General features: G+C 43.3%; 1 protein-coding gene across 1 annotated transcript in view; it reads left to right on the top strand.

The window, feature by feature from the left end:
• The first annotated feature begins 619 nt into the window (after positions 1-619).
• Positions 620-25,503, top strand: part of TMEM59L (transmembrane protein 59 like) — a 59,357-nt gene continuing 34,473 nt past the window's right edge. The window contains exons 1-3 of the mRNA XM_083179442.1: positions 620-899; positions 11,571-11,676; positions 15,434-15,528. Coding sequence (XP_083035568.1) covers positions 735-899; positions 11,571-11,676; positions 15,434-15,528 — 366 coding nt within the window. The 5' untranslated portion in view covers positions 620-734. The remainder of the gene's footprint in view (positions 900-11,570; positions 11,677-15,433; positions 15,529-25,503) is intronic.

Below are 25,503 nucleotides of genomic sequence, written 5' to 3'. Positions count from 1 at the left end.
TGTATTTTGCAGATAATTTGGGGTCTGCTGAAGGTGGATATATTTTCTTAAGCCTTTTCAGATGTTTAAACTGTCAAATGTTCTATCAGGACCATGGACAGAGGCTCACCGCTGTGATCAGGATGCTGACAGTGTATTCTGTACAGTATGCGATAAAACACTAAACTTTCATTGTTGCCTGGAAAATGACAAACATCCAAAGTAAATACAGTAGATTTGCAGAATGGAAAGTTAGCTGCGTGACTGGTTTCCATATTTGTGGAAACAGACTTTATTTTTTTTTTATGTCCTATCAATAAATATAGAAATATGCGATGTGTTTATTTATGATAACAAACTACATTACTGCATTACATTCTACGGGAAATAAATGAAAATCAACATAGTTGCGGAACTGAATGACAGAAATGATAAATTCAATAACTGATAGAAATTCATATTGACTTGTCAAACCGGTTAATGATTTGCTGAATCAGAGACTGCGGATAATGTGTTTCCAGCTGAAATGGCATATACAGTACCGCATCAGTAACATGTGCACCAGCTCTCTTATACAATCACTATCTCACCCCATTTGAACGCTGTCATTGTACACCCCTCCTCCTCTCTCCCATGGTTCCTTTCACTAAACAGGTGACGTCAGAGTAGCTGTGACATTGCACAGCACTGCTGCTCTCTCTCTGTATCTCGCTGCTGGAGATTTGCCCCTGGATTCCTATAGCCAATTTTACAGGATGGGAGCCCCGGAATACTGGAGCTGCGAACTGAGCCTTCTCCTATCGCTGATAGTGGTGGTATCTGCAGTCAGTGCAGGAGATCCATTCGACGCCCAACTAGGGGACATCAACCCCTGCAGCCAGCAGTGCCAGCTCACCTTCAAGCTCAAGATCTCGACTGAAGTAAGGAATATAAATATATATATATATATATATATATATATATATATATATATATATATATATATTTATTTGTGTGTATATATATTACATAGTGATGTGATGTTGCACTCAGGCATCCATGTTAAAGCACTATACATGGCTGGCTGAATTCTGCGTATTCGATTTATTTTGATATGCAAGTTCTCATGTTGTATCTTTCCATGCCCCAATTAGATCACATCTTTAACCATTGCTGTACGCATGCCATTTTAAGATTGCGATTAAGATGGAGGTTATTGGCATGTACAGTTCCCTTAGCAGGTGTAGACATCATTGTAATGTCTGCCTACAATAAGGTGTCGTGCGTTACTGCACATCGTATTTGCGTGTAAAATCTTCTTGCAATGGCTTACATTGTTTTCATGTTATTTCCTGCTTCTCTCTTGTCTCCATATTCTCTGTGGGTGTTTAATAATTGCACATCCCTAGGGTGAACAACACAACAGTCTGTCTTACAAATCCTGCTTTGTACAAAATACCACTGATGCTAGTTCTTATTACTTTCATAGATTGGATTTGTTTGATATTTTATGCTGGGAAACTAAAAATTGTCCTGCAGATTGCTTGGTTTGGACAAATGATATGCCTAGGTGCTAATGTAAGTTTATGATTTTGTATTGTCTATTGATAAATTATGTAGTTGAAAACAAGGTGTTTAAAACAACCATGTCCTTTGAAATGGCATTATTGATGATTGTATACCCTACATAAAAAACAAATATACTATGTTTAGTATTTGATATCTCTCTCTCTCTCTCTCTCTCTCTCTCTCTCTCTCTCTCTCTCTATATATATATGTAGCTGGCACACTTGAACAACATATAAATATAGCAAACATAGTACATGCATATAGAGATTGTTTTGGGTCATTATAAATTAATGTGATTATGCACCAATCCCAGTTTCTAAACAACAAATGTATTGCCTGCCTTACTGGATTGTATTGGTTTATGCACATTCAGTAGGATAGGGATCCATTTGTTTTTTAGAGTGCAGTCTATGTTAAACAGTTTTTGGTGCTTATAGTGATGGATATGGACACAAATTAGTCACAATCATTTCATACATTGTAAAATATGACTCTTCCTTGTTATACTTTTATTGCCTTCCAACTCGCAAAATTAGCCTATCCAATAATCTCCCCTTCAACTTGCTCCAGAATTGTTTCACTTTGCATTGTGATTAGATCAGTGGTTCCCAAACTTTTTTGAATCACGGCTCCCTAAAGTATCAGATATTTTGTCCTGGCACCCCTAGGCCAAAAAAATGTTATGGATTAATTTAGAAAAAATATCTGAAATTAAGTAAATTGTGTTTATAAGTCATCCTTAGGGTGAGTTGTGTGGTGAGTGACAGAATTTGCTTCTGTTTGTCCATATATTTTATGATTGGAAGCCACCAGCACTGATTTTGATTATTACATTGACAATGATTTTAATTTGGTCCTAAACGACCAAGCCAGGGCACCCCTGCAGGTGTTCCGAGGCACCCCAGGGTGCCACGGCACACAATTTGGAAACCACCTGCTTAGATCATTATTTTAGGTGATATGTCAGGAGTGGCTATCAAATAGTGTGTACACACTGAACAATATGCATGAAAATGTTATCGTTTAAAAAATTGTCTAGTGTGTACGCGCGTTTACAACAGTGAACAGGACCCTTAATACAAGGATGAATAACGTACAGAATAAACATCTCATGTATTTCCCTGTGCAGATAAGCAGAAAATCTGAAGATTTATATAATACTGCATTATCAACCTACTTCTAAAATCCCTTCCACTCCGTATACCGGTACTCAGCACATTGTTCAAACTTTGGGATTCCCCAAGAATAGAGGCAGCAAATTACAGTATGTAATGTTGTCAAAATTGAAATAGGTTACTGTCACTTTTTAATGTAAAAATGTTGTTTACTTTAGAAATAGTGTCTATATTAATGTTACATATACAGTAGAACAAAATCTTCTCAACGGGGAAGAGATGTATCAATTCTTGGAGAAGTTGCTCAAAGCAGCCAATTAGCCTGTAATTGTAATTTCATGTACTCTGTTATATAAAAGACAGAGGGTCTTATTCTGGTCCATTCACACAGATCAGAATATTCGCAGGGGCTCCGTTGTTGGGCGCATTCGCAGGGTCATTTCTGGGGTCAAGTGCATGTGGCAACGGCAAACAGGGTGTTCCCCGGGCGCACACACCCAAGTGTGTGGGCAGGAGGCGTCGAGAGGCGTGGGTGGCGGCCTGGGACATTTGCATATGGGAACTCCCAGAATTTCATGGTCTTTCCCATGAGAATGCTGGGCAAATGCCCTAATGATGCGGGGGGGGGGGGGGGGGGAGCAGCCAGCTGCCATCACCAGTTGTCAGCTGCTCTCCCACTTGCTCCCTGTCTGCGAATATGTAAGTGACTTGAGAGTCACTATTATATGCGTGCACCTTCACCATCATTTGATGGTCGCCGACCTTTCAAGGGAATCGCCCTTGCAAATGGGTTGCGGCCAGGCCATCATTCGCAGACAGGGTTTGGTGGACTACCAAGACTGTGAATTCACAGCCTTGCTAATCAACCAGAACAACCCCCAGAAGGTGATTGGTTGCTTTGGGTAACTTTTCTACTTTATATCACATGCTTGACACATCCCCATCGCAACAATTGAATGCTTTCGTTGAACCACTCTGGGCTTACTTTTCTTCTGTTTCTTATCTGACTTTCCTCCTGTATTTTCATCCTGGTGTTTGTTAAGGTGCCCATAGACTAGGGAGAAATGCATTGCAATTTGGTTACTGTTTAGGTCAGGGGTTCCCAATCTTTTTTGATTCACGGCACCCTAGAGAATCAGAATTTTTTTCACGGCACCCCTAGGTCCCAAAAAAATTAAGTAGATTGGGTTTATATGCGATTCTTAGCGGCAGTTATGTGGTAAAGGGCAGGATTTGCTTCTGTTTGTACACATTCTATGATTGGCAGCCACCAGCACTGGTTTTGCTCATAAATAATTAACCATTAATAATTTGAGTTGGTCCTGGACCACCAACCCGCGGCACCCCTGCATGTGTCCCGAGGCACCCCAGGGAGCCACGGCACACAGTTTGGGAACCACTGGTTTAGGTGATTGTAGCAATAGAACGCATAAATGCATTACCAGTTCCTGTGCACATTTCATCGGAGCAACTGGTTCACGAAGGACCCAAAGTCAGGAAGGCTTGGCTGGGATCGCATGCGATATATCATATGCAAAATGGACTGCATATGGTGTATCGTATCTGGTCCTACACGGGGGGATCGTGGGCGACTTCTCCCCTTAGAAGAGTTGCCTAGTGTATGGCCAACTTTACTGTTCACTTCACTTTCATTCATTCTTGCCTGCTGTACAATTTATTATATATAAAAATGTATCCATATTACTAGACTAGACTTTTCTGCAATTTATCACTGAAAAAAAGATTTGTCTATTTTCCAGGCTGCAACAAAACTATCACTAGAGCTCACATATCCTTATTAATACTGACCATTCTTTTGATACTCTAGTGGTGAATAACAGCTGGAAGTCAAAATTTGTAGGGAAACATATATATAACTTGAGCGAGATGCAGAAAAGATTTAGGCAGTGAAGTTTCAACATGTGCAATGGAATACTACTAGCAAGGCCAATCCTGGGCTGTTTTTCAGTCCCAGGATTGGAATATGGATTGCTGTAAGGAGTAGGAAAAGTGGGTGTAGGGAGCACTAAGGAAGGGTGTAGAGAGCAGCAAGTAATGCTATGTGTAGGGAGTAATGAGGGAGGGTCAGTGTACATAGCAGCGAGGGTGGGTGTGGAGAAAACTGACACATTAGATGGATGTACTTGGATGGCACTTACTATTAGAAGGCAGCCATATAGATACATACAGCACCAGTGGCATTTCAAATGTCGTGTCATCCAGCAGCCATTGGGACCTAGCGGTCCGACAGCCAATCCAGAGCCGCTGCTGCAGCCATTTTCTTGATTGGCTGCCGGTTCACCAGCTAGGAATTGATGGAAGCCAGCACTACATGTGAAATGCCGCTCACCCTGCCTGTGTGTCTATGGCTGCCCACCTTAGCGCCATATACATTGGTGCCACCCGGGCTGCAAAGCCGGGCAGTGTCTGAGTAAAGTGCAGCTAGTGCTAAATGCTGCTCAGCACAAATGCACAACCTAATTGCATGAATCCTGAGGTTGGAGGCTCTAGAATTCAAATACTTGCATTTTTGGGGCAAAATCAGATCTTATTTTAGGCACATGTCTTGACCTTAATATAAACCATAGACTGGCATAGGAAACTGGATTTCTGCTCAACCTATTGAAAATGAAGGAAATACTTAAATATTTACAAACTGTATCTTGAAAATGAGCTCATGCCTTAAGATGACAATGGTATGAATTCTGTCCCAAATTTGTGCCCTTTCTATACATTTCCTACATAAAGTGCGTGACATACCAACAGACCTACACTGCAAAGTAGTACAGGTGTGACTATCATATATAGAGTGATACGTGTAGGTTTGTACAGTATGTCAGTGTTGTCATGTTTATGTGTGTGTCTGTGTGTGTCCCTTATTTTGTTTATTTATTTGTATTTAATAAAAGTTCAAATTTAAAGTAATCACAGATTTCATTCCAACAGTTTATTACATTTGGACACACTGATGTGTATTGGCTAATCATACCAAAACCTTTATTATACTTATCATAACTACATAAAAATCTTTTTGTTTAACAAGAGTGCCCCAACAAAAAGAGAGTACTTAGTATAGAGAGTAAATGAATAACACGGAATTAATTAAAAACAATGACTTGCAGAGCACAGTAAGCATGGAATATGGTCGACCAAACTTAGGTCGACAGTCATTAGGTCGACACCGTTGGGTCGACATGGTTGAATGTCGACAGGTGTCTAGGTTGACAGGGAACAAGGTAGACATGGTTTTAGGTTGACATAGCGTTCGGTCGACATGGGTTACGTCGACAGGTCGCGAGGCCGACATGTTTTTTTCACAGTTTTTTGAGCCAAGATGTACCGAAAGGCGGTATTTCATGCCCTACCATCCACTAGGGCATGGTGGGAGAATAAAATAGTGTTCCCGAAGCATAGTGAGCGAAGTGAGCGATACGAGGGGCTTCGGTTGACTTCAAACAGTGTCCTTGTCGACTCTGTTGATATTCGGGTAAAAAAAACTGAAAAAACCCATGTCGACCTTTCGACAAACCCATGTCGACCTAATGCTAGGTCGACCTAAAACCATGTTGACATATCCCCCTGTCGACTTTCCTGCATGTCGACCCAACGGTGTTGACCTAATGACTGTCAACCTAATATGATCCACATCCGTAAGCATACTGCTGGGTTGGTGGAGATGCTTTGGGTAATAATTTTCATGGGTTGTATATTCCAGCCACAAAAGGTACTAGACAAGACAGGTGACTCCTAAAAGAGATGCCCCAAAATACAGAGATGCAGTAGCTTAAAAAACTCTTTTTCCCTACCAAATTTTAATTGGATATGCTTTTGTCTAAATAGATACTGATGTGGTCACTCTCATCTGTCCTACCTATGGAAGTTGGCCTGTAAGATGAGACGTGCCGCAGCCTGGTGAAGCATTGCTGGCAAGTGTAATGCTTATGTTCATCACAGGGGCATAACTAGAATGCTGGGTATACACTGGGAGATTTATTGGTAATAATATGGACAATATCGATACCGATATCGCATGAATGTCCTCCAGTGTGTACCCAGCATTAGGGTAGCAAGAGAGAGAGAGAGTGAGGGGAGTTAATGACAAAGAGGATGTTAGGGGGAGACAGAGTGAGTAACTGAGAGAGGAGTGAGAGAGGGAGGGAGGAAAGTAGACAGCGCCAGAAAGAGAGGGGGAGGAGACAGTATCAGAAAGAGGGGAGGAGACGGCATCAGAGAGAGGGGGAGGAGATGGCGTCAGAGAGAGGAGGAGGAGATGGCATCAGAGCAAGGGGAGGAGACAACGTCAGAGAGAGGGGGAGGAGACGACATCAGTGCAAGGGGAATGAGATGGCATCAGCGCAAGGGGGAGGAGACAGCGTCAGAGAGAGGGGAGGAGACAGCACCAGAGAGAGGGGGAGGAGACAGCATCAGAGAAAAGTAGAAGACTTCAGGGAGAGAGGGAAGGGCACAACATCAGACAGAGGGGGGAAGAGACTGAGGGAGATGGCGTCAATGAGAGGGGGAGGAGACAGTGTCAGAGAGAGGGGGAGGAGACAGCATCAGAGACATGGGGATGAGATTCTTAGAGAGAAGGGGGGGAGATGGCTTCAGAAACATACAGGAGGAGGGAGTCAGCTTCAGAAATATAGAGGGGAGGGAGAGAGACTGGAGAAAGAGAGGGGGAGGCAGAGTGAAAGGGTGGCGATCATTACCTTATTGCAGCAATCTCTGGGAGCAGAGCCAAGGGCCTCTTATGGGCACAGGCACTTTAAGGCATTAAGCCCTGCCCCCTAAATGTCCGCGAATCGCGGGACCTCAGAAGGACAGCCAAGGACTCAGGAAGGATGGTGAGTTGGTTGGAACTTGGGGGAGAGCAGCTTCATCCTCCGTGGGGCCACTTATGGGGGCAGGCACTTTAAGGCATTAAGCCCCACCCCCTAAAGTCCACGAATCACGGGACTTCAGGAGGCCGGCCAGGGACTCAGGAAAGCTGGTGAGTGGGTTGTAACTTGGGGGAGCGCAGCTTCATCCTCCATGGCTGCGGGTGACCCTGGGTGAGGGTGCTGTCACAGCGGCTGCTTTCTCATGTGTGCAAGGGGGAGCAGGGAGCACTGATCTTTGGGTACAGGGGGAGTAGTGGGCCCTAGAACAGCTCGGGCCCCATAGCAGCTGCACCCTCTGTAGTTACGCCACTGGTTCATAAAATACTGTACATATCGCTTTTGAAAATCACCAATTAGCATGCATGAGGTCTCCAATAAAATACAGTAATATAGTCCAATAACTACTTTACCATTTTGATACTACAGTATGCTATGTAGTCAATAATTCTCGGCCCGCCTCCGTGTTGTACAGTAGATGCTCATTCAGTAGACGTAGATGCTCATTCAGCCCTAGGGACTTGGTGGGGAAATGTATGCCAAGTTTAGCTCCTTAAGGGCTAAGCTCGGCATATATTTCCCCACCGAGTCCCTGGGGCTGAATGCAGTGGCATGACAATAGCACCGCAGCCCCCACGGTCGCGGGGAGGCGCAGTGTAAGTGTGGGTGCCAGGGGGCTGTGGTGCTATTGTAATACACCCCCCTCCCCCCCCATGCCCCGCAGCTTTACCTGTATTCGCTGCGGTAGTCCCAGCTCCTGTCCTGGCTTCATTCTGAGCTTATGGAGACGGACCATCATAACATGTCCGCCCCCATATAGCAGACAGTTCTCTGAAACTGTCTGCTGTATGGGGGCGGACATTTTGTGATGGTCCATTCTTCATATCATCAGAATGAAGCCAGGACAGGAGCCGGGACATCGCTGACAGCTGGTCTCCTAAGTATGTAAGTCAAGCATTCCCAACCACGGTCCTCAAGGCACACCAACAGTGCAGGTTTTAGGTATATCCAGGCTTCAGCACAGATGGTTTAATGAGAATCCCTCAGATACTAATTAAGTCACCTGTGCTCAAGCCTGGATATCTACAAAACCTGCACTGTTGGTGTGCCTTGAGGACCGTGGTTGGGAATGCCTGATGTAAGTATAAATGTGGTGGGCGGGGGGGGGGGGGCACCAAAAACCTTTGGCGGGGGAGCAATATTTGGAGTTACGCCACTGGCTGAATGGGTGTCTATGTAGTATAATTACTGTACAACATGGTAGCGGGTCAAGACTAACGGCCTTGAGGGAGCCCAACACCACCTAGCAGCATTTACATTAATAACACTTTTTTCGTAAAATAATTTTGTGGACATTGTTCCCAAACTTTTTCAATAATGGCACCCTTGAGTACAAGAATTGTTTTATAGCAGCCTAAGGTTTCTTATTGAGAAATTCAGATTTTTTTTTTAAATGAAGTAAATTGTGTTCATATGTCATCCTTAGGGTCAGACATTAGAAGCCGAATGCACTAGTTTTGCCTGCTATATTAACCATAAATAATTTGACCTGGTCATAGAAATATAGTACAACCTGAAGCACCCCTGCTAGTGCACAGAGTGCCAGAGTTTGTGAATACAGATGGAGCAACACTCATCTAGCCTGCCTATGACGTTTGGCCCACCAACTCGCCACACTGCGCCTAGTCGCACTGCAGTGCATTAAATAGCACAGCTTGGCATTTGTCATATGGCGGTGCATGGTGAGTGCAATACCAGCAATCATCCACCAGATGTCACTTTTTAAAATCACCACTGCGTCTGCGTCAGATGTCTAATGCAAAGCTATAGAGAAAGGATCCGGATTGCGTGTGCATGAAGTGTCCATTGAAATGCACTGTCGTGCAAGAACTACTTTACTGTACATTACTGTACTGTTCAGTATGTTAGATACAGTTTATACTTTCTTCCAAAAATACTATTGCATAGCCGTGCGTCTCATTATGCTATTTATAGTATGCTATGGGTATAAGAGAGTGAGTAGACAGTACTTTCGCCGAGAATGGGGCACACGGCATGTGAGATGCTAATGTGTTCCATTCTTGGCAAACAGCGCGCCAATAGGGGTCGCTGAAGCTATACAGCAGCAAAGACAACCACAGATCCATACTGTAGGTTCCGCTTGTGTAAGGGCACTGCTGTCCGTGCATATCATTTAGCTACACTGGTTAAGCACAGATTTACATTACAGACTTGACTGTTGAGGGGGGGCTAACAAAATGGCTACTGGGTGTCAGCCAAAGCTTCATTTTATTTACCGCAACCCATCTCTTCTTGTTCTTCATGGGAGCCCACATCTATGGAACTATTGACGGCATAGTTTACACTTGTGAAAGGGTTATGCTGTCTGTGCCTCTCATTACACTACACTAATTAAACACAGAATTACTCTACAGTATGAATGACATACAGTACAAGCAGGCCAGACTCAAGCACTGAGCGGGTTAAAAAAATGGCTTGCAAGCGTGAACCAGGGTTTCGTGGAAGCCCACATCTATGTAGCGAGCAACTGTACAGGTTTTACATGTCTAAGGGGAATGCTGAAGGTGCGTCTCATTACACTATTTTAACACACAGGGGCTGCTGACAAAGGCACAGATGCTGCAATGATCAACCCACAGCTCCAGTCTATTACCCGTACTGCTGTCAGGTTTGGGCGCACCTGCTGTGCAACAGGGAGCTGAGCACCTGCCAGGAGCTGACCCACTAGAGAGCAGGATTCCTTACTGTCACCTCCACACATTCAAGCAATGGCTCCCTGGTTACAAAGGAAGCCAGAAACCCTTGCAAGCTCCAGATCGAGCCGACGTTTGCCAGCCTGCTGGATCACCAGATTGCATGTGCTGGAGCAGGTTAGCAGACTGGCTGACTGGGACGCGCAAGCTTCTCACTCGCTCAACCGTCCCCATCAGCAAAACGGTGGTCAGCGGTGATCTACACATTTTCCCCCATAGACTATAATTGTACCCATGAATTCAGATCGACCATGGGTTCTGACTCTTGCCCGAGCTTGTATTGTACTGTACTGTACAGTTGGAGCCGCAGCGGTGTTCGTCGAGACTGAGATGCACGAGCGTCTCATACGAAAGTATGTCCCATTCTCGTTGAACAACGTGGCTCCATCTGTACTGTACTATAAACCAATCCACCACTAGATTAGTCGAGTATTATCCTCCCAGTGATGGAGATGTGTAGTCCCTTGCAGGCCTCAATGCATCTCAGTGCGCCTAAGCGCGCTACAAAAGTGGCACTCCAAAATCCTTGCCTAGGTGCGCTGGTGCAATGGATGAGCGTGGTTCCATCTGTAGCTGGACTATGAATTAATTTTTATTAATTATTCCGGTACTTATGTAGTATCTGGGCTGCCGATTTTGTGATTGTATGCCTTACCTTAAGGCATACAATCAGATGCGATGCGATGCGATTTTGCATAGGATTCAATGTTAAGAAGGTCCTGTTCATTTCCCCACTATCCAAGTGGGCATAGAGTTGATTTTATATAGCGTGGCGAGCGCAGCGAGCCACCGAGCCCGAAGCGTGGCGAGCGAAGCGAGCCCCGCGAGGGGACGCATATTTCTTAAAAAGTATTCTGTGTCCCCTCGCGGGGCTCGCTACACTCGCCATGCTTCGGGCTCGGTGGCTCGCTACGCTCGCCACAGGTTTATATCCAACTCCATGCCCACTTGGATAGTGGGGAAAGGAAAAGGACCCCTTTTTCCCATTGAATTCTATGTTAAAATGGACTCAGACCATTTTAACATTGAATCCTATGGAAAAATCTTGACCATCGCATCGCATACGATTTGGTCGCATGCGATGCGATACGATGCGATGCGATCCGATCCGATTTCTAAATCGGACGCCCAGATACTACATAAGTACCATTATTCCTGTTAATACTGAATACAATGGTTTTACATTAAAAAAAATAGAGAGGGATATTTGAATTTTTTTTAAATTGAATGAAATGGGGTTTAAAATCTATGAATATGAATATATTCTCTTCTGACAGGATGATGTCCTTGGTGCCTGTAACAGAGGATGCAGACTTTTCTCCATCTGTCACTTTGTGGATGTCACTGCTGATTTCAACAGCACAAGAGCTGAATGCGAGTCAGGTAAGATATTATACTTCATAAAAATATAACAAGGGGAATGGACAAAGCTAGACTCACTAAACTGGGCAGCTTTGAGGGCAGCGGATTTTGGCCAAGGTGAAGGTGTGGAATGGCTGCACTGGGACATATTTATCAAGATTCTCTCATTAAACCTTTTGACCAGCTTAAACTGGAATTCCACACTCAACTCTTTAAGTTCCCGAACTTGGGACTATTGGGCCTGGGTCTCCATTTTTTCCCATCAAGAAGCTGCTGTTCTCTTAAGGAATGCTCAAAATTACCTCTGTTCTCCCTTCCATCCTTAATTGGATTGTTTATTATTGTCTCTGCAACCTAAAAGTGAAGAGAATTTGGCACTCCTCATGGAAGAACAATGGTTACAGAGGCTTGGTTGTACTTGAGAAGCTACAGCGTGCATTAGATACAGGGTTGCATTTAGGGGAGTACTGCAGAAACTATTGTCCCCGCCCAGACAAAGATGGAGCCTGTCTCTTTAGCTGATGATGGTATACCTGTTTAGAAATGTCCGCAGCAAAATGGCGGCACTCGACGGGTTAATCAAGCGTTATTTTAACCGCTTGATTAACCCGTCGAGTGCTGCCCCAGGGTATTTATGTATATATCGACCATTTCTATTTGATCAATGGAGGGCACCACTGTAGTTGCATGAACATTTGGGAGTGCCGAACCTGAACGCTATCTATCTATCTATCTATCTATATATATATATATATATATATATATATATATATATATATATATATCTCAAACCAAATCCCTAATGCCGCGCTGATAGTAGTAACTACCAATCGGTTGCCAGCAACACTTGGCCCCCTACTAGTGGGGCTCCACAATCCAAATATAACCACAATAGTATTGCCAGGCGCCCTATGGTATTTAAATGGTGATTCCTGTCTCTCTTGGCTTTATAATTCATGCACAATGAGTTTTAAACATAAAATATTTATTAAAAGAAGACATTTAAAACACTTTTTCCATGTCCAGTTCTTGTCAGAGGTGTAATTTTCACAAGAATAAGGATGAAACATAAACTAACGCGTTTCGTCTCTTTGTGAAAATGTTTTAAATGGGATAGGAGATGTCCCTATTTTGCTAAGTAAGGTCCCACCTACAGTTCAATATTGGGGTCCAATTAAAGTACACATCAAATAATGACCTTTGCAGATCCTCTAATTGTCGGTGGGAAAAACTAGTCCTCTTGTAAATTATTATTTGGAAAAACATTTAGGCTGCTCCTTTAGAATAGGTGCATGTGTTCACATCAAGGCTCAACATGCAAGTCGCATGAACTTTTCGGAGGGCTGAACCTGAACGCTATCTATCTATCTATATATCTATCTATCTATATATACACATATATATATTTATAAGAATGAGGTGGCTGGGGTATATGTGTGTGAGAGGGAGGTGGTTGGTGTATATGTGTGTGTATGAGGGAGGTGGATTGAGCAGGGCTGGTGTATATGTGTGTGAAAAAGGTGGATCTGCCATGCGGGTATTTATGTATCATACTGAGGCGGCTAAAGCAGGGCTAGTGTATAATATAATTCATATGACAGACTGACATGTTGTAACACCCACATCATAAATGTTGACATTTAAAAAAAAAATGGTTTATGCACCAATTGATGCTACACCCCAACTGTAGCTCCACCCACAATATCCATAGCTTAAGGGGGGCTTGCTTATTTTGTCACTCCCGGTCTTCACAATGGCAGTCCTGATTAGATACCAAGAAAAAATGTTTGGTACTTGTTTCCTAGCACGGCCACAAATCTTGGCCATCGGGGGTAATTTGAGTGGCCTGCGACGCGACCGACGCGATGCCCCCGATTTTTCCATTGAAATGCATTGAAAACAGTGAAAAATCGGGTCGGTCGCGTCGTGTGCACCTAAAAATGCTTAAATGGTCCAGACGCGATGCCCCCGATTTCCCCATAGGGAACAATGTTAAATGCCTCAATTTACCCGCGATGACCACGATTTCCCATAGGAAACAATGTTAAATGGATCAATTTACCCAAATCAGCATAGGGAAGAATGGTAAATGGGCCAGAAACCCCAAAAAAACCCACAGAGCAGTGGAATGTCCCCCCAAAAGTAGTTGACGCCACCCCGCCATCAACGTGAACCCGAAGCGTGGCGAGTGCAGCGAGCCCGCGAGGGGCGGCGGTACGCGTCCTCCGACCTTTTCATGCCCTACTATCCACGTCGGCGTGGAGTTGAGAATAGAATAGTGTGGCGAGCGCAGCGAGCCACCGAGCCCGAAGCGTGGCGAGGGGACGCGGATACCTTCACAGGTAAACGCGTCCCTTCGCGGGCTTCCCAGGTGTCCGCGTCGCCATGGACACCTGGGAAGCCCGCGAGGGGACGCGTATAACTGTGAAGGTATCCGCGTCCCCTCGCGGGGCTCGCTGCGCTCGCCACGCTTCGGGCTCGGTGGCTCGCTGCGCTCGCCACACTATTCTATTCTCAACTCCACGCCGACGTGGATAGTAGGGCATGAAAAGGTCGGAGGACGCGTACCGCCGCCCCTCGCGGGCTCGCTGCGCTCGCCACGCTTCGGGTTCACGTTGATCGCGGGGTGGCGTATAGTACTTTTGGGGGGACATTTTTATGTTCAGGGGGGTTTTTGGCCCATTTACCATTGTTCCCTATGATAATTTGGGTAAATTGATCCATTTCACATTGTTTCCTATGGGAAATCGGGGTCATCGCGGGTAAATTGAGCCATTTAACATTGTTCTCTATGGGGAAATCGCGGGCATCGCGTCTGGCCCATCGCACCCGATTTTTTAGCGGCCGCGATGCCCGCGATGGCCCCGATTTTACCCCCGATGACCGCGATTATGATCGTTGTGGCCGTGCTAGGAAACAAGTACCAAATGTTTTATGTTTTCGTTAAGAATTTTATACTGCTCATAGCCTTGGTGATATGGGTCTCAGGAATTCAGGTTCTCTACGCCCCTCAAATACTGCAACATGTACATTTTTTGTGGTGAAGGTAGGACTGTGAGCGATATAGCAGGACCTATTCTGCGTGAACATCGGTCATCTATGTAACTCCCATGTTACTCACAATGACAGTGTAACTCAGGGCTTCTTGACCAGTGAAGCGGTGTCCATGGATCTAGCCACTGGCCCTGGCATGCCCAGAAAAATGGGTCCGCCTTTCTTCTGGTTTCTGTATTGCTCGCCATCAGTCATGCTACAGCATATTATGGCACTGGGACCAACATCAGACACAGGGGGTAATTCAGACCTGATCGAATGGCCGCTAATGTGCTGCAGCCAGCGATTAGGACCCTGTTTGCAGGAACATTTCCAAAGACTTTGTATGTAAAAAGAGCAGAATTGTATATGTTTTCAATACAATTCTGATCTGATGTGCATCCCCACCGGTCATTTGGTCGCTTTAGAGATTTTACCTGCTGCACTAAATATTCCTCATCTACATTGTCACACGATCATGGTAATTTTGGTGTGTACCCTTCCCTTCCTCTTCATCTTGAGTCTCCTCAACAATTTCGACAACTACTTCAGAACTGATGCTGATTTTTGTTCTACCAGCCTATGTATGCTGTGTTTTATCAACACACCCTGTACGTTACCTTGTAATTTGTTTTTTTGTTTGCTATGTACGGCGCTGCGGACACTTTGTTGCGCCTTATAAATAAATGTACTACTACCCTACATTAAATTATTTCTGTTTAAGATATGCTTTTCTCTTTTCTAGCCTGTGTTGAAGCCTATACCAAATCAGATGAGCAATATGCCTGTACCACTGGGTGCAGAAAACAACATGCTGAAGTTGAAAATCAGAAGGATAAGGTACTGCTTGTGCTATATGTTTTCTTATTGGGTGTATGTAAAAATGAACCTCAGTAGGATTACCTGAAAGCAATGTGGAAATGTAAATATAGAATCTGTATTATGGCTTGCTACCTTTGCCGCCTGCTTCCAGAGGAAAATTGGGCGGGGTGATAACGCCATCCATGTTAACTTGTAGCTGCCCCATTCCCTGATTTACACTGATGGGAATGTGGGCATTGTATAGTGGTGGCTGGGCTGCAATGATGTGATTGCATTTCTAGGCCCCTATTTCGTGACCTCGCCCCCTATTTCGCCGACCTGGCTAGCTCCAGCCAGAGGCAGCAGAAAGTCGGAAAGCAGGAATACCGGTTGAGCAATACAGATAATAGTATATGAGATAATTCCAAGACATACTTCTATACTTTTTGGACTTTTCGCCAGAAGAAGCCCAGAGAAGGCAACTACATGATGGGGACGTGTTGGCATGTCATTAGGGCTCACCCCCCAAAAAGCCATGATTTGTGGATCAAAGAAGGGACAGGGCGAAATGATGCACATTTAGCTCTCCTTCCCAGTTTTTTCTCCCACGTCCTCTTGTCTTCACTGGGAAGCATGTGGGATGGGGGAGATCCCGTGTGGGGATCTCCCGGGGTGTTGGGGACTACCTGAAAATTCATGAGTCATTCCGTTTCAGCTCTGTATGTTTTTTGGCATAAATCTTGGCATTGGAGCAATGTACACTGTGTCTATGTGCAATCGGAAGCTGAGGACTTTCCATGTTACATTTTATGCAGTTAATACATTCTAAAGCCAGATGAGATATAAGGAGAATGTGATGTTAAAACATATGTGGGGTAGGGATAATTTCTAACACATAACATTAAAAATAAACTATTTACATTATTTAAATATTAGTATAAATTTGGAGATGATGCACTCCTTAAGAAACAACAAAAAAATGGTGGTTTGTACTTTTTTTTTCAAACATTACTAAGAAAATGGTTTACTTTATTTTGGGCTCGTTAGAGAAATTGCCCTGGGGCTGGTGCCTCACCACATACAATGTATAATTGAATATGTTTCCAATAAATACTTTTTTCTTTTCACTCCATTATTTTATTGTTATTGAATAGAAAAATTACAGCAAAAAGTACATTTCTGCATGTCGGCTTAAATGCTGGACAACATCATGTAGGACCTCACTGGGCCTTTATATACATTTGGGGCTTTATACTGCACTGAATCTGTATTCAGAGAGGAGCCATCAGTGACAATGAGATAAAAAATATATACTATTAGTAACCGTCAATAGCAAGCCTAGGGTTTCTCTTGGCAAATGACAATGGATAAACTGCTGGAGTGTGAGAGTCCACAATTCATCAATGTGAGTGACAAATCAGAATGCAGACTTTGACATTCCCTGTGAACAATGGTTCTGTAATACACAGCTCTGTGTAGGCAGCTTTGCAGTGTTGGCAAATACAAATGGTGAGCTGTGTCTTTTAGATATTTCTGCGTAGGACAATTCTGTGAAGACCATACAATTGTTTCCCCAATTTCTGATTCTGCTCTAGATTTCCATTTGGTTCACAATCTTCTATAAAACAATGGTGAAGTAAGCTGAAGATAGATGAATAAAGGTGTACTGATTAGTTGAAGGGATTAATTATGTACTATTGTATCTTCCTTTCTCAGATTTCTTTTAGTTATAAGTATCATGTCAGTAATAATTACACTGAACATATATTTAGTAAAGTGCAGGTTTTAAGAAGTACAGAATTTGCCCATAACAACTAGTCTACTTACTTATTGGGCACCTTCTATAACAGCTAGAATCGGATTGGTGGCAATAGTCATCGTCTCCAATTCTATAAACCCTCATTTTAGTAAATATACCCCTGAGAGTCACCTATAATGCTAAATTACATCCAATACAGACCAAAGGCATTAAACATAACAGTTACAGTACAAACATGTTTATAAAACCCAATGTTAGATGTTTTGGTAGCACTAAGATTGGAATGCCTTGGTTAGGTATTTGGGAGATTTGGGAGCCTAGTAGGAGAAAGCAGAGGGTTCAGATTCCGTATTTAGGGCCTAATTCAGCATGGCTCACTAAGCAGCGTACACACTTAGGGATTCCTAATAACTGGGATCCTTGCTTTAATCAGAAAGATAGTGCTAATGGTGAATTTCGCTGAGGGTTCCCCTCCTGTATCCAAGCTTGGAGGGGGCATGTCTGATCCAGGAGGTGTTATGTCAGAGCTGCAGTATGATCTCACACTATGGGGGTTATTTTGGTTCACTCTTTCTGACAAATTCCTTCTTAGATGGACAAAACCATGTGCACTGCAGGTGAGGCAGATGTTACTTGTGCAGAGAGAATTAGATTTATGTGGGGTTTTACTTCAAAGTGACCTCTATATTGCAGTGTAAAATTAAAGCAACCAGTATTTACCCTGCACAGAAACAAAATAACTCACCCAAATCTAATTCTCTCTGCACGTTTTACATCTGTCCCACCTGCAGTGTGGAATTTGTCAGAAAGAGTGAACCACAATAACCCCCTATATGACTGTTGACATCTATGTGCTGCTGGCACATTTTTTTCTGTTTGTCAGTTCTGTCACTGCCTTAGCATAGTAAGCTAGCTGGACAGGAGGGAGAGGGGAGAAGCATTATCTTCACATTGGACATTGGAACTGTATTCACTCCTGTTATGTTAGACAGTGAGACTGGGGAATGGCTGTCTCTCACCTTGCATATCTCCAAATGGACACAGACAGATTGACCCGCACCAAGTGATGTACTCGGAGTATAATCTCGTGGATGTCGAATTTCTGTTCAAACAGAGAGGATTTTATATATAATATTCCTCTCAGATTGTGGGTGCTATCGACTGATTTAAAGATATGAATTTTACAAAGTAAGAAAAGAGAAATCAGTTCTGCTGGGATGCACTCCTCATCCACATGGTCCTACAGGACCAAAAAACAATTTTTTAATAATAATATCTTTATTAACACACAATTTAAAGGTAAAAGGCCATCCGTTACTTTATTGTTATCGGTCAATTGTATTAATTGTAGGTGACCTGATATTGAATCCCTGTGTCAGAGATATAGATGGCGAAGTATTAAAAACAAAGTAATGAATAAAGATTAGAAAAGAAAATCAAGAAGATTAAAATCGGTAAACTGTTATTAATGATGAGGTTTATTCTGTCACTTCTTTAATGAGTGACAGTGAAATTCTACCTGTGTACACTGTAAGATAAATGATTTAAAGCTGTTCGGTGTGCAGTATTTTATGCCATTTCCACATTCATATTACTGATATAGCTTATAGAATGAGTGTAGCGTTTATTCACGTTTTTCTTTTACACAAATTGTTGCAGTGTTTTAATGTTGTCCTTCCAATGGGTTAACAGAAATGTATATATCTGATTGATTTTTGGGGCAATATTATTTTGTGCCCAGTCAGGGGTATTAGAGGTGTATTGATATGCTGTGTTTAGTGTATGACCACCTTGTTCTGCATAGATTTTCACCCCACCTGACAATCAGATATTAATTCTGGGACATCAGAGAGATCCTCGCTAGTGAAGATATAATTGATGTCTCTATTGCATCTGCAACAATGGCATTAATATTCTGTTGCATCAATGTGCATATACATGGCAAAACAACTGACACATGTACTCAGTTTATTATGGTAATGATAGAGCAGTTTGGGCAGCGGGCAATTTTTTGATATTAACCTCCAAATGGGATACCCGAATATATATGCGACTGATTATAAGGGCAGTATTATTTTGTGCCCAATCAGGGATGTTATAGATGTAATGAAGCGCTGTATTAGATGTATCACAGCTTGATTTTTACATATAATGTTCCCCAACAGTCGGATATAAATAGTGAGATGACAGGGAGATCTTAACTAGTAATGGTATAGCTAGTGTTTCCACTGTATCTGCAACAGTTGTATAGATGTTATAGTGTGTCAATATGTATACATACAGTACCGCGACTGATACATGTGATCAGTACTTGTAGCGGTTTGAAATGTAATGACTTGGGCAGCGGGCGTCAGAGGCACCTTCCAGCCTGGGTAAGTATTCCCTTCGGCTGACTGTATGCGCCGGCTTCTAGTACAAAGCTGAGCTGCCGGAGTCTATTATGTCAGATCTCCGTTGCTCAGTGCAGTTCTTAATCTGGGGATATGTTCCCTTATAGTAGCTGCCTGTACTCGCGTGTTTTAAACACGCTGGCTGCCGACAGTGCTAATTCTCCTGCCCCACTGCGATCCGTTCTAATACATATTGCAGCATCACACAGATTTTAATCAATGCACATTTAACAGCGATCTGCCCTGTATGCGCCGGCTTCTCGTGCAGCGCTGAGCTACCGGAGTCTTATATTTCAGATCTCCGTTGCCCAGTGCAGTCAGTAATCTAGGGATATATTCCCTTATGGTAACTGCATGTACTCGCGTGTTACACACGCTGGCTGCCGACAGCGCTAATTCTCCTGCCCCACTGCGATCTATTCTAATACATATTACAGCATCACACAGGTATTAATAAATAAACAGTTTACAGCAATGCCAATGCGCATTTCGCTGTCTTTAAGCTTTGTCAAGGCTTAATCTAAGTCACTTAGATTAAGCCTTGACAAAGCTTAAAGACAGCGAAATGCGCATTGGCATTGCTGTAAACTGTTTATTTATTAATACCTGTGTGATGCTGTAATATGTATTAGAATAGATCGCAGTGGGGCAGGAGAATTAGCGCTGTCGGCAGCCAGCGTGTGTAACACGCGAGTACATGCAGTTACCATAAGGGAATATATCCCTAGATTACTGACTGCACTGGGCAACGGAGATCTGAAATATAAGACTCCGGTAGCTCAGCGCTGCACGAGAAGCCGGCGCATACAGGGCAGATCGCTGTTAAATGTGCATTGATTAAAATCTGTGTGATGCTGCAATATGTATTAGAACGGATCGCAGTGGGGCAGGAGAATTAGCACTGTCGGCAGCCAGCGTGTTTAAAACACGCGAGTACAGGCAGCTACTATAAGGGAACATATCCCCAGATTAAGAACTGCACTGAGCAACGGAGATCTGACATAATAGACTCCGGCAGCTCAGCTTTGTACTAGAAGCCGGCGCATACAGTCAGCCGAAGGGAATACTTACCCAGGCTGGAAGGTGCCTCTGACGCCCGCTGCCCAAGTCATTACATTTCAAACCGCTACAAGTACTGATCACATGTATCAGTCGCGGTACTGTATGTATACATATTGACACACTATAACATCTATACAACTGTTGCAGATACAGTGGAAACACTAGCTATACCATTACTAGTTAAGATCTCCCTGTCATCTCACTATTTATATCCGACTGTTGGGGAACATTATATGTAAAAATCAAGCTGTGATACATCTAATACAGCGCTTCATTACATCTATAACATCCCTGATTGGGCACAAAATAATACTGCCCTTATAATCAGTCGCATATATATTCGGGTATCCCATTTGGAGGTTAATATCAAAAAATTGCCCGCTGCCCAAACTGCTCTATCATTACCATAATAAACTGAGTACATGTGTCAGTTGTTTTGCCATGTATATGCACATTGATGCAATAGAATATTAATGCCATTGTTGCAGATGCAATAGAGACATCAATTATATCTTCACTAGCGAGGATCTCTCTGATGTCCCAGAATTAATATCTGATTGTCAGGTGGGGTGAAAATCTATGCAGAACAAGGTGGTCATACACTAAACACAGCATATCAATACACCTCTAATACCCCTGACTGGGCACAAAATAATATTGCCCCAAAAATCAATCAGATATATACATTTCTGTTAACCCATTGGAAGGACAACATTAAAACACTGCAACAATTTGTGTAAAAGAAAAACGTGAATAAACGCTACACTCATTCTATAAGCTATATCAGTAATATGAATGTGGAAATGGCATAAAATACTGCACACCGAACAGCTTTAAATCATTTATCTTACAGTGTACACAGGTAGAATTTCACTGTCACTCATTAAAGAAGTGACAGAATAAACCTCATCATTAATAACAGTTTACCGATTTTAATCTTCTTGATTTTCTTTTCTAATCTTTATTCATTACTTTGTTTTTAATACTTCGCCATCTATATCTCTGACACAGGGATTCAATATCAGGTCACCTACAATTAATACAATTGACCGATAACAATAAAGTAACGGATGGCCTTTTACCTTTAAATTGTGTGTTAATAAAGATATTATTATTAAAAAATTGTTTTTTGGTCCTGTAGGACCATGTGGATGAGGAGTGCATCCCAGCAGAACTGATTTCTCTTTTCTTACTTTGTAAAATTCATATCTCCAAATGGGTGCCCAGCTGACTCACGTGATGTTCCCAACTTCTAGAGCAGTAGGCTGTACTCTGTGGACAATTTTCAAGTTATAGAATAGATATTATTTTTATTAAAAGCAGCTCCCCCGCACAGAGAGGTGGACCTGTGCCTCCCTTGCCCCTCTTAATTTGGCACTGTTTATATATATTCGAATCTGCTGAGATACATTAGAACAGTACTAATTCTGTCCTCAAGATATTTTTTTGCTCTAATTGTAGTTGGAAAGTCTGAAAGAACAAGTGCACACTGTACTCACGCCATCCAAGTCATTTGAGATATAACTAATTACTTCTAGCTGGAACACGTCTGATGCTTCAGAGCAAGTGGCTATAAATGGAGTTGTGTCCTAAATGAAAAAAAATATTGCAATGAAAGAGATGAAAATAGTTTATACTCCTTATATCACCTACTGTATGCAAAAAGAGCTTAGATCTCAGCCATGTGGGAAATGGTGATCAAAGCTTAATAAACATCAAATAGATGTAGACAATATCCAAGAGACAAAAATTTGACTTATGTTCTAAACATGCTTCTGAGCATTAACCATTCCTGGAGTAGGCTGTGTGTGTGTGTGTGTGTGTGTGTGTGTGTGTGTGTGTGACACATTTCCCTCCTTTTGCCTTCACAACCACAGTAAGTGGCCACCTTTTTGCATTTCCCTTTAACTATTGCTAAAAGTAGGAAGCACTATGCTAAAAAAAATTTCAAAGTGAGAGGTATCCCATAGCAACTGTCAGGGCTCTGGTGTTCCCGGCTGTGGCAGCAGTGGGCCAGTGGTGAATGCTGGGAACTGGATCACAGGATTCTTTAGGTAAAGACAGTTCAGAGGAATAACACTGACACTGTGGGCACAGCTGGGGGAGGGGGGGAGTTGACGAGACTCTGGTCAGAGGAGCGGAGTCTAACACCACCAATGGTTTTCAACAGGGACCCCCGCAAGGAGGTTTGGACTCCGTTGCATTCGGTGGCGAGGTCGCAGCCTTCTTTCTTGAATTTCCCACAGCTAACTGGCTAGTCACAGGATATGGGCAGTGACTAGTGGCAGTGAGCTTGGAACTTGGAGCTTTGGTCTGCTCTGGCCTGGGAGGCTGGAGAGAGGACAGTGGCTTGGGAGCTGATGAGTAGTTGACGGCCTGGGAGCCGACATGGATAGTTGACGGTCTGGGAGCCAGAACAGCACTGTAGACGGCCTGGTAGCCAGAAGGAGTGTTGACGACCTGGGAGTCAACATGGCACTGTATGCGGCATGGGAGCCGGACGGAGTGTTGATGACCTGGGAGTCGACACAGCACTGTTGATGGCCTGGGAGCCGGAGGGAAGTCGACAGCCTGGGAGCCGGAGGGTTACTTACGACCTGGGAGTCTATGGGAGCTTGTTGATGACCTGGGAGTCAACACGTGAGTTTGATGGCCGACGCGGCAGTTGACGATCTGGGAGTTGACAGGAGCTTGTTGACGACCTGGGAGTCGACACAGGAGACACAGGAATTGCAGAGTAGACACCTGGGATGACTTATGGCCCTTTAAGAGCAGCAGCAAACTCTGCTGAGGGATGCTGTAGTGCTCTGTCCTCTTCCCTTGGGAGCTGGAGATCATAGACAGCGAGGAAGGTAACCTGGCAGGTGAAGAGAGCCAGGGAGCTTGAGTATCAGCAGCAGAAGACAGCAGCAGATTGCACAGAGTTTTGCACAGGGTAACCACAGGGACTCTGGACAGGATCCTGGAGCCTTGTAACACTGAGGACTGGATACACACAGGAATCAGATAAGTTGTTCAAGGCAGGGGAAATGGGCCAGAGGCCTCAGCTATATCCCCCCTGCTGGCCTGTGCTTGGCTGCAAGCCGCAGCAGCAAATAAGTCCAGAAAGTACCTGTGCACACCTTTGGTCACATGGGTTAGTGCACAGGTCAGAGTAGCAAGGTCACAGGGAAATCATTGGACAACAGAGTCGTGATTGCAGGTGTCATGGCTGCGCCCATGTGGCTTGGGCCCGGCCCGGGACCAGCGTGGAACGCTGGCAAGAGTTCCGGGTAATGCTACTCAGATCCTGCCACGAAGAGTACCCAGGGACGGCACAGGACAGGGGTCTGCGCCGCAAGACACACCAGTGAGGGTAATTAACGTGGACGCGTGCGCAGATGCGAATGCGCACCGCGGTTTCTGACAGCAACAAATCAGATTCTAGATTTTATCTTCTAGAATCTGATTGGTTGCTATGAGCAACATCTCTCACTTCTAAAACACACATTACTAAATATACCCCCTAGTATCAAACAGTGGGCCTGATTCAGACCTGAACGCACATCTGCAAATTTGTAGAGGACTGCGAGTAAATAGCCATTGCCCAGAAAGTAAACCCACCCCACGCAAATCTGCGAGTGAATTGCCAATAAAACGCTATTCGCAATCCCTCTGCAGTTCACTTGCCATCTAATGATTTCCCAGTCTGTGCAAATGTGAGTAATCTGTCACTTCCACAACTCAACAGAATCTGGATGATCGAGGCCGGTGCTGACAATACATGGCCTTGCTGAAAACGCCTCAGCACGCCTGCGTTTGTCCGGAAACTCCCAGAAAGTGGCTGGTTACCACCTCCAAACACTGGCTTTTTTTGTCATTATTTTAGCTCATGTATGTGCGCTACAATCTGATAATTGAATGTTGTGCAAAATTGCGATCAGCTTTAAATAACCCCCAGTATGTAGTTACTTAGGATAAATAATAGTTCTAAAAAAAATTGTATTCCGGAATTCCAAAGCACAGTACAGTAATTGTACTTAAATAAAGCCCAATTTAGTTTCATTTTGGAAATGTATTCTAAATCTTTAAGTGAGACCCATCTAACCTGTTGTTGACCTATTTGATTCAAAGATCAACCCTCTTTCATTTAGTCTTGGATTTGTGACACTGATATTGAAGGATAAATCTTTGGGAACACAATTTTATTTACTAAATAAAGCTTTCCCAACATTTTTCAACAAATAGATCTCTTTTTTTATTATATTAGTTTTCAAAACTTATATTTGATTTAGGATGAGAATTTGGTTACCCGGTGTTCGCTAAAACTTGCTTTGGAAATTTTGTTCTACAAATATTAGCACTACTGATTCTAAATCCTTCTGCCAATTAATGAAAAATTTAGCACTTTCTGATTGTTAAAGAAACAATTAAAATTAACATTTCTACAGTGCATAATCTACAGTGCTTCACAGTATTACCACTTTCTCTGCGGTCAATCTTTGTATATAAAATGTTAAATACTCTGCATCTCTATGAGGTGAAGTACCGCCACTGACCAATAGAGGTCACTTGACAAAACAAATTACTCCTTTGTGAAGCTCAAAGTAAAACCGGTCACAACTCAAAGGGAAAGTACATTGCAAAAACCATCAACTGACAGGCGTTTCACTAGTTTAATATACTCTAACTTTGAAAAGACTTTTGTTTTGTTACTGTCCTAATTACCCAGATAACGCTCTGGATTTGACAAAATGTTTTTATAAAAAAATGTGTATTTAATGTAAATGCTGCTTGGTGGTAGTGGGCTCCCTCGTGGCTGAT

Source organism: Crinia signifera, chromosome 1, assembly GCF_055691185.1.
Source record: "Crinia signifera chromosome 1, ASM5569118v1, whole genome shotgun sequence".
In the NCBI taxonomy this organism is placed as follows: Eukaryota; Metazoa; Chordata; class Amphibia; order Anura; family Myobatrachidae; genus Crinia; species Crinia signifera.
The sequence above is the reverse complement of the archived record's forward strand: the minus strand, read 5'-3'. Positions and strand labels throughout refer to the sequence as shown.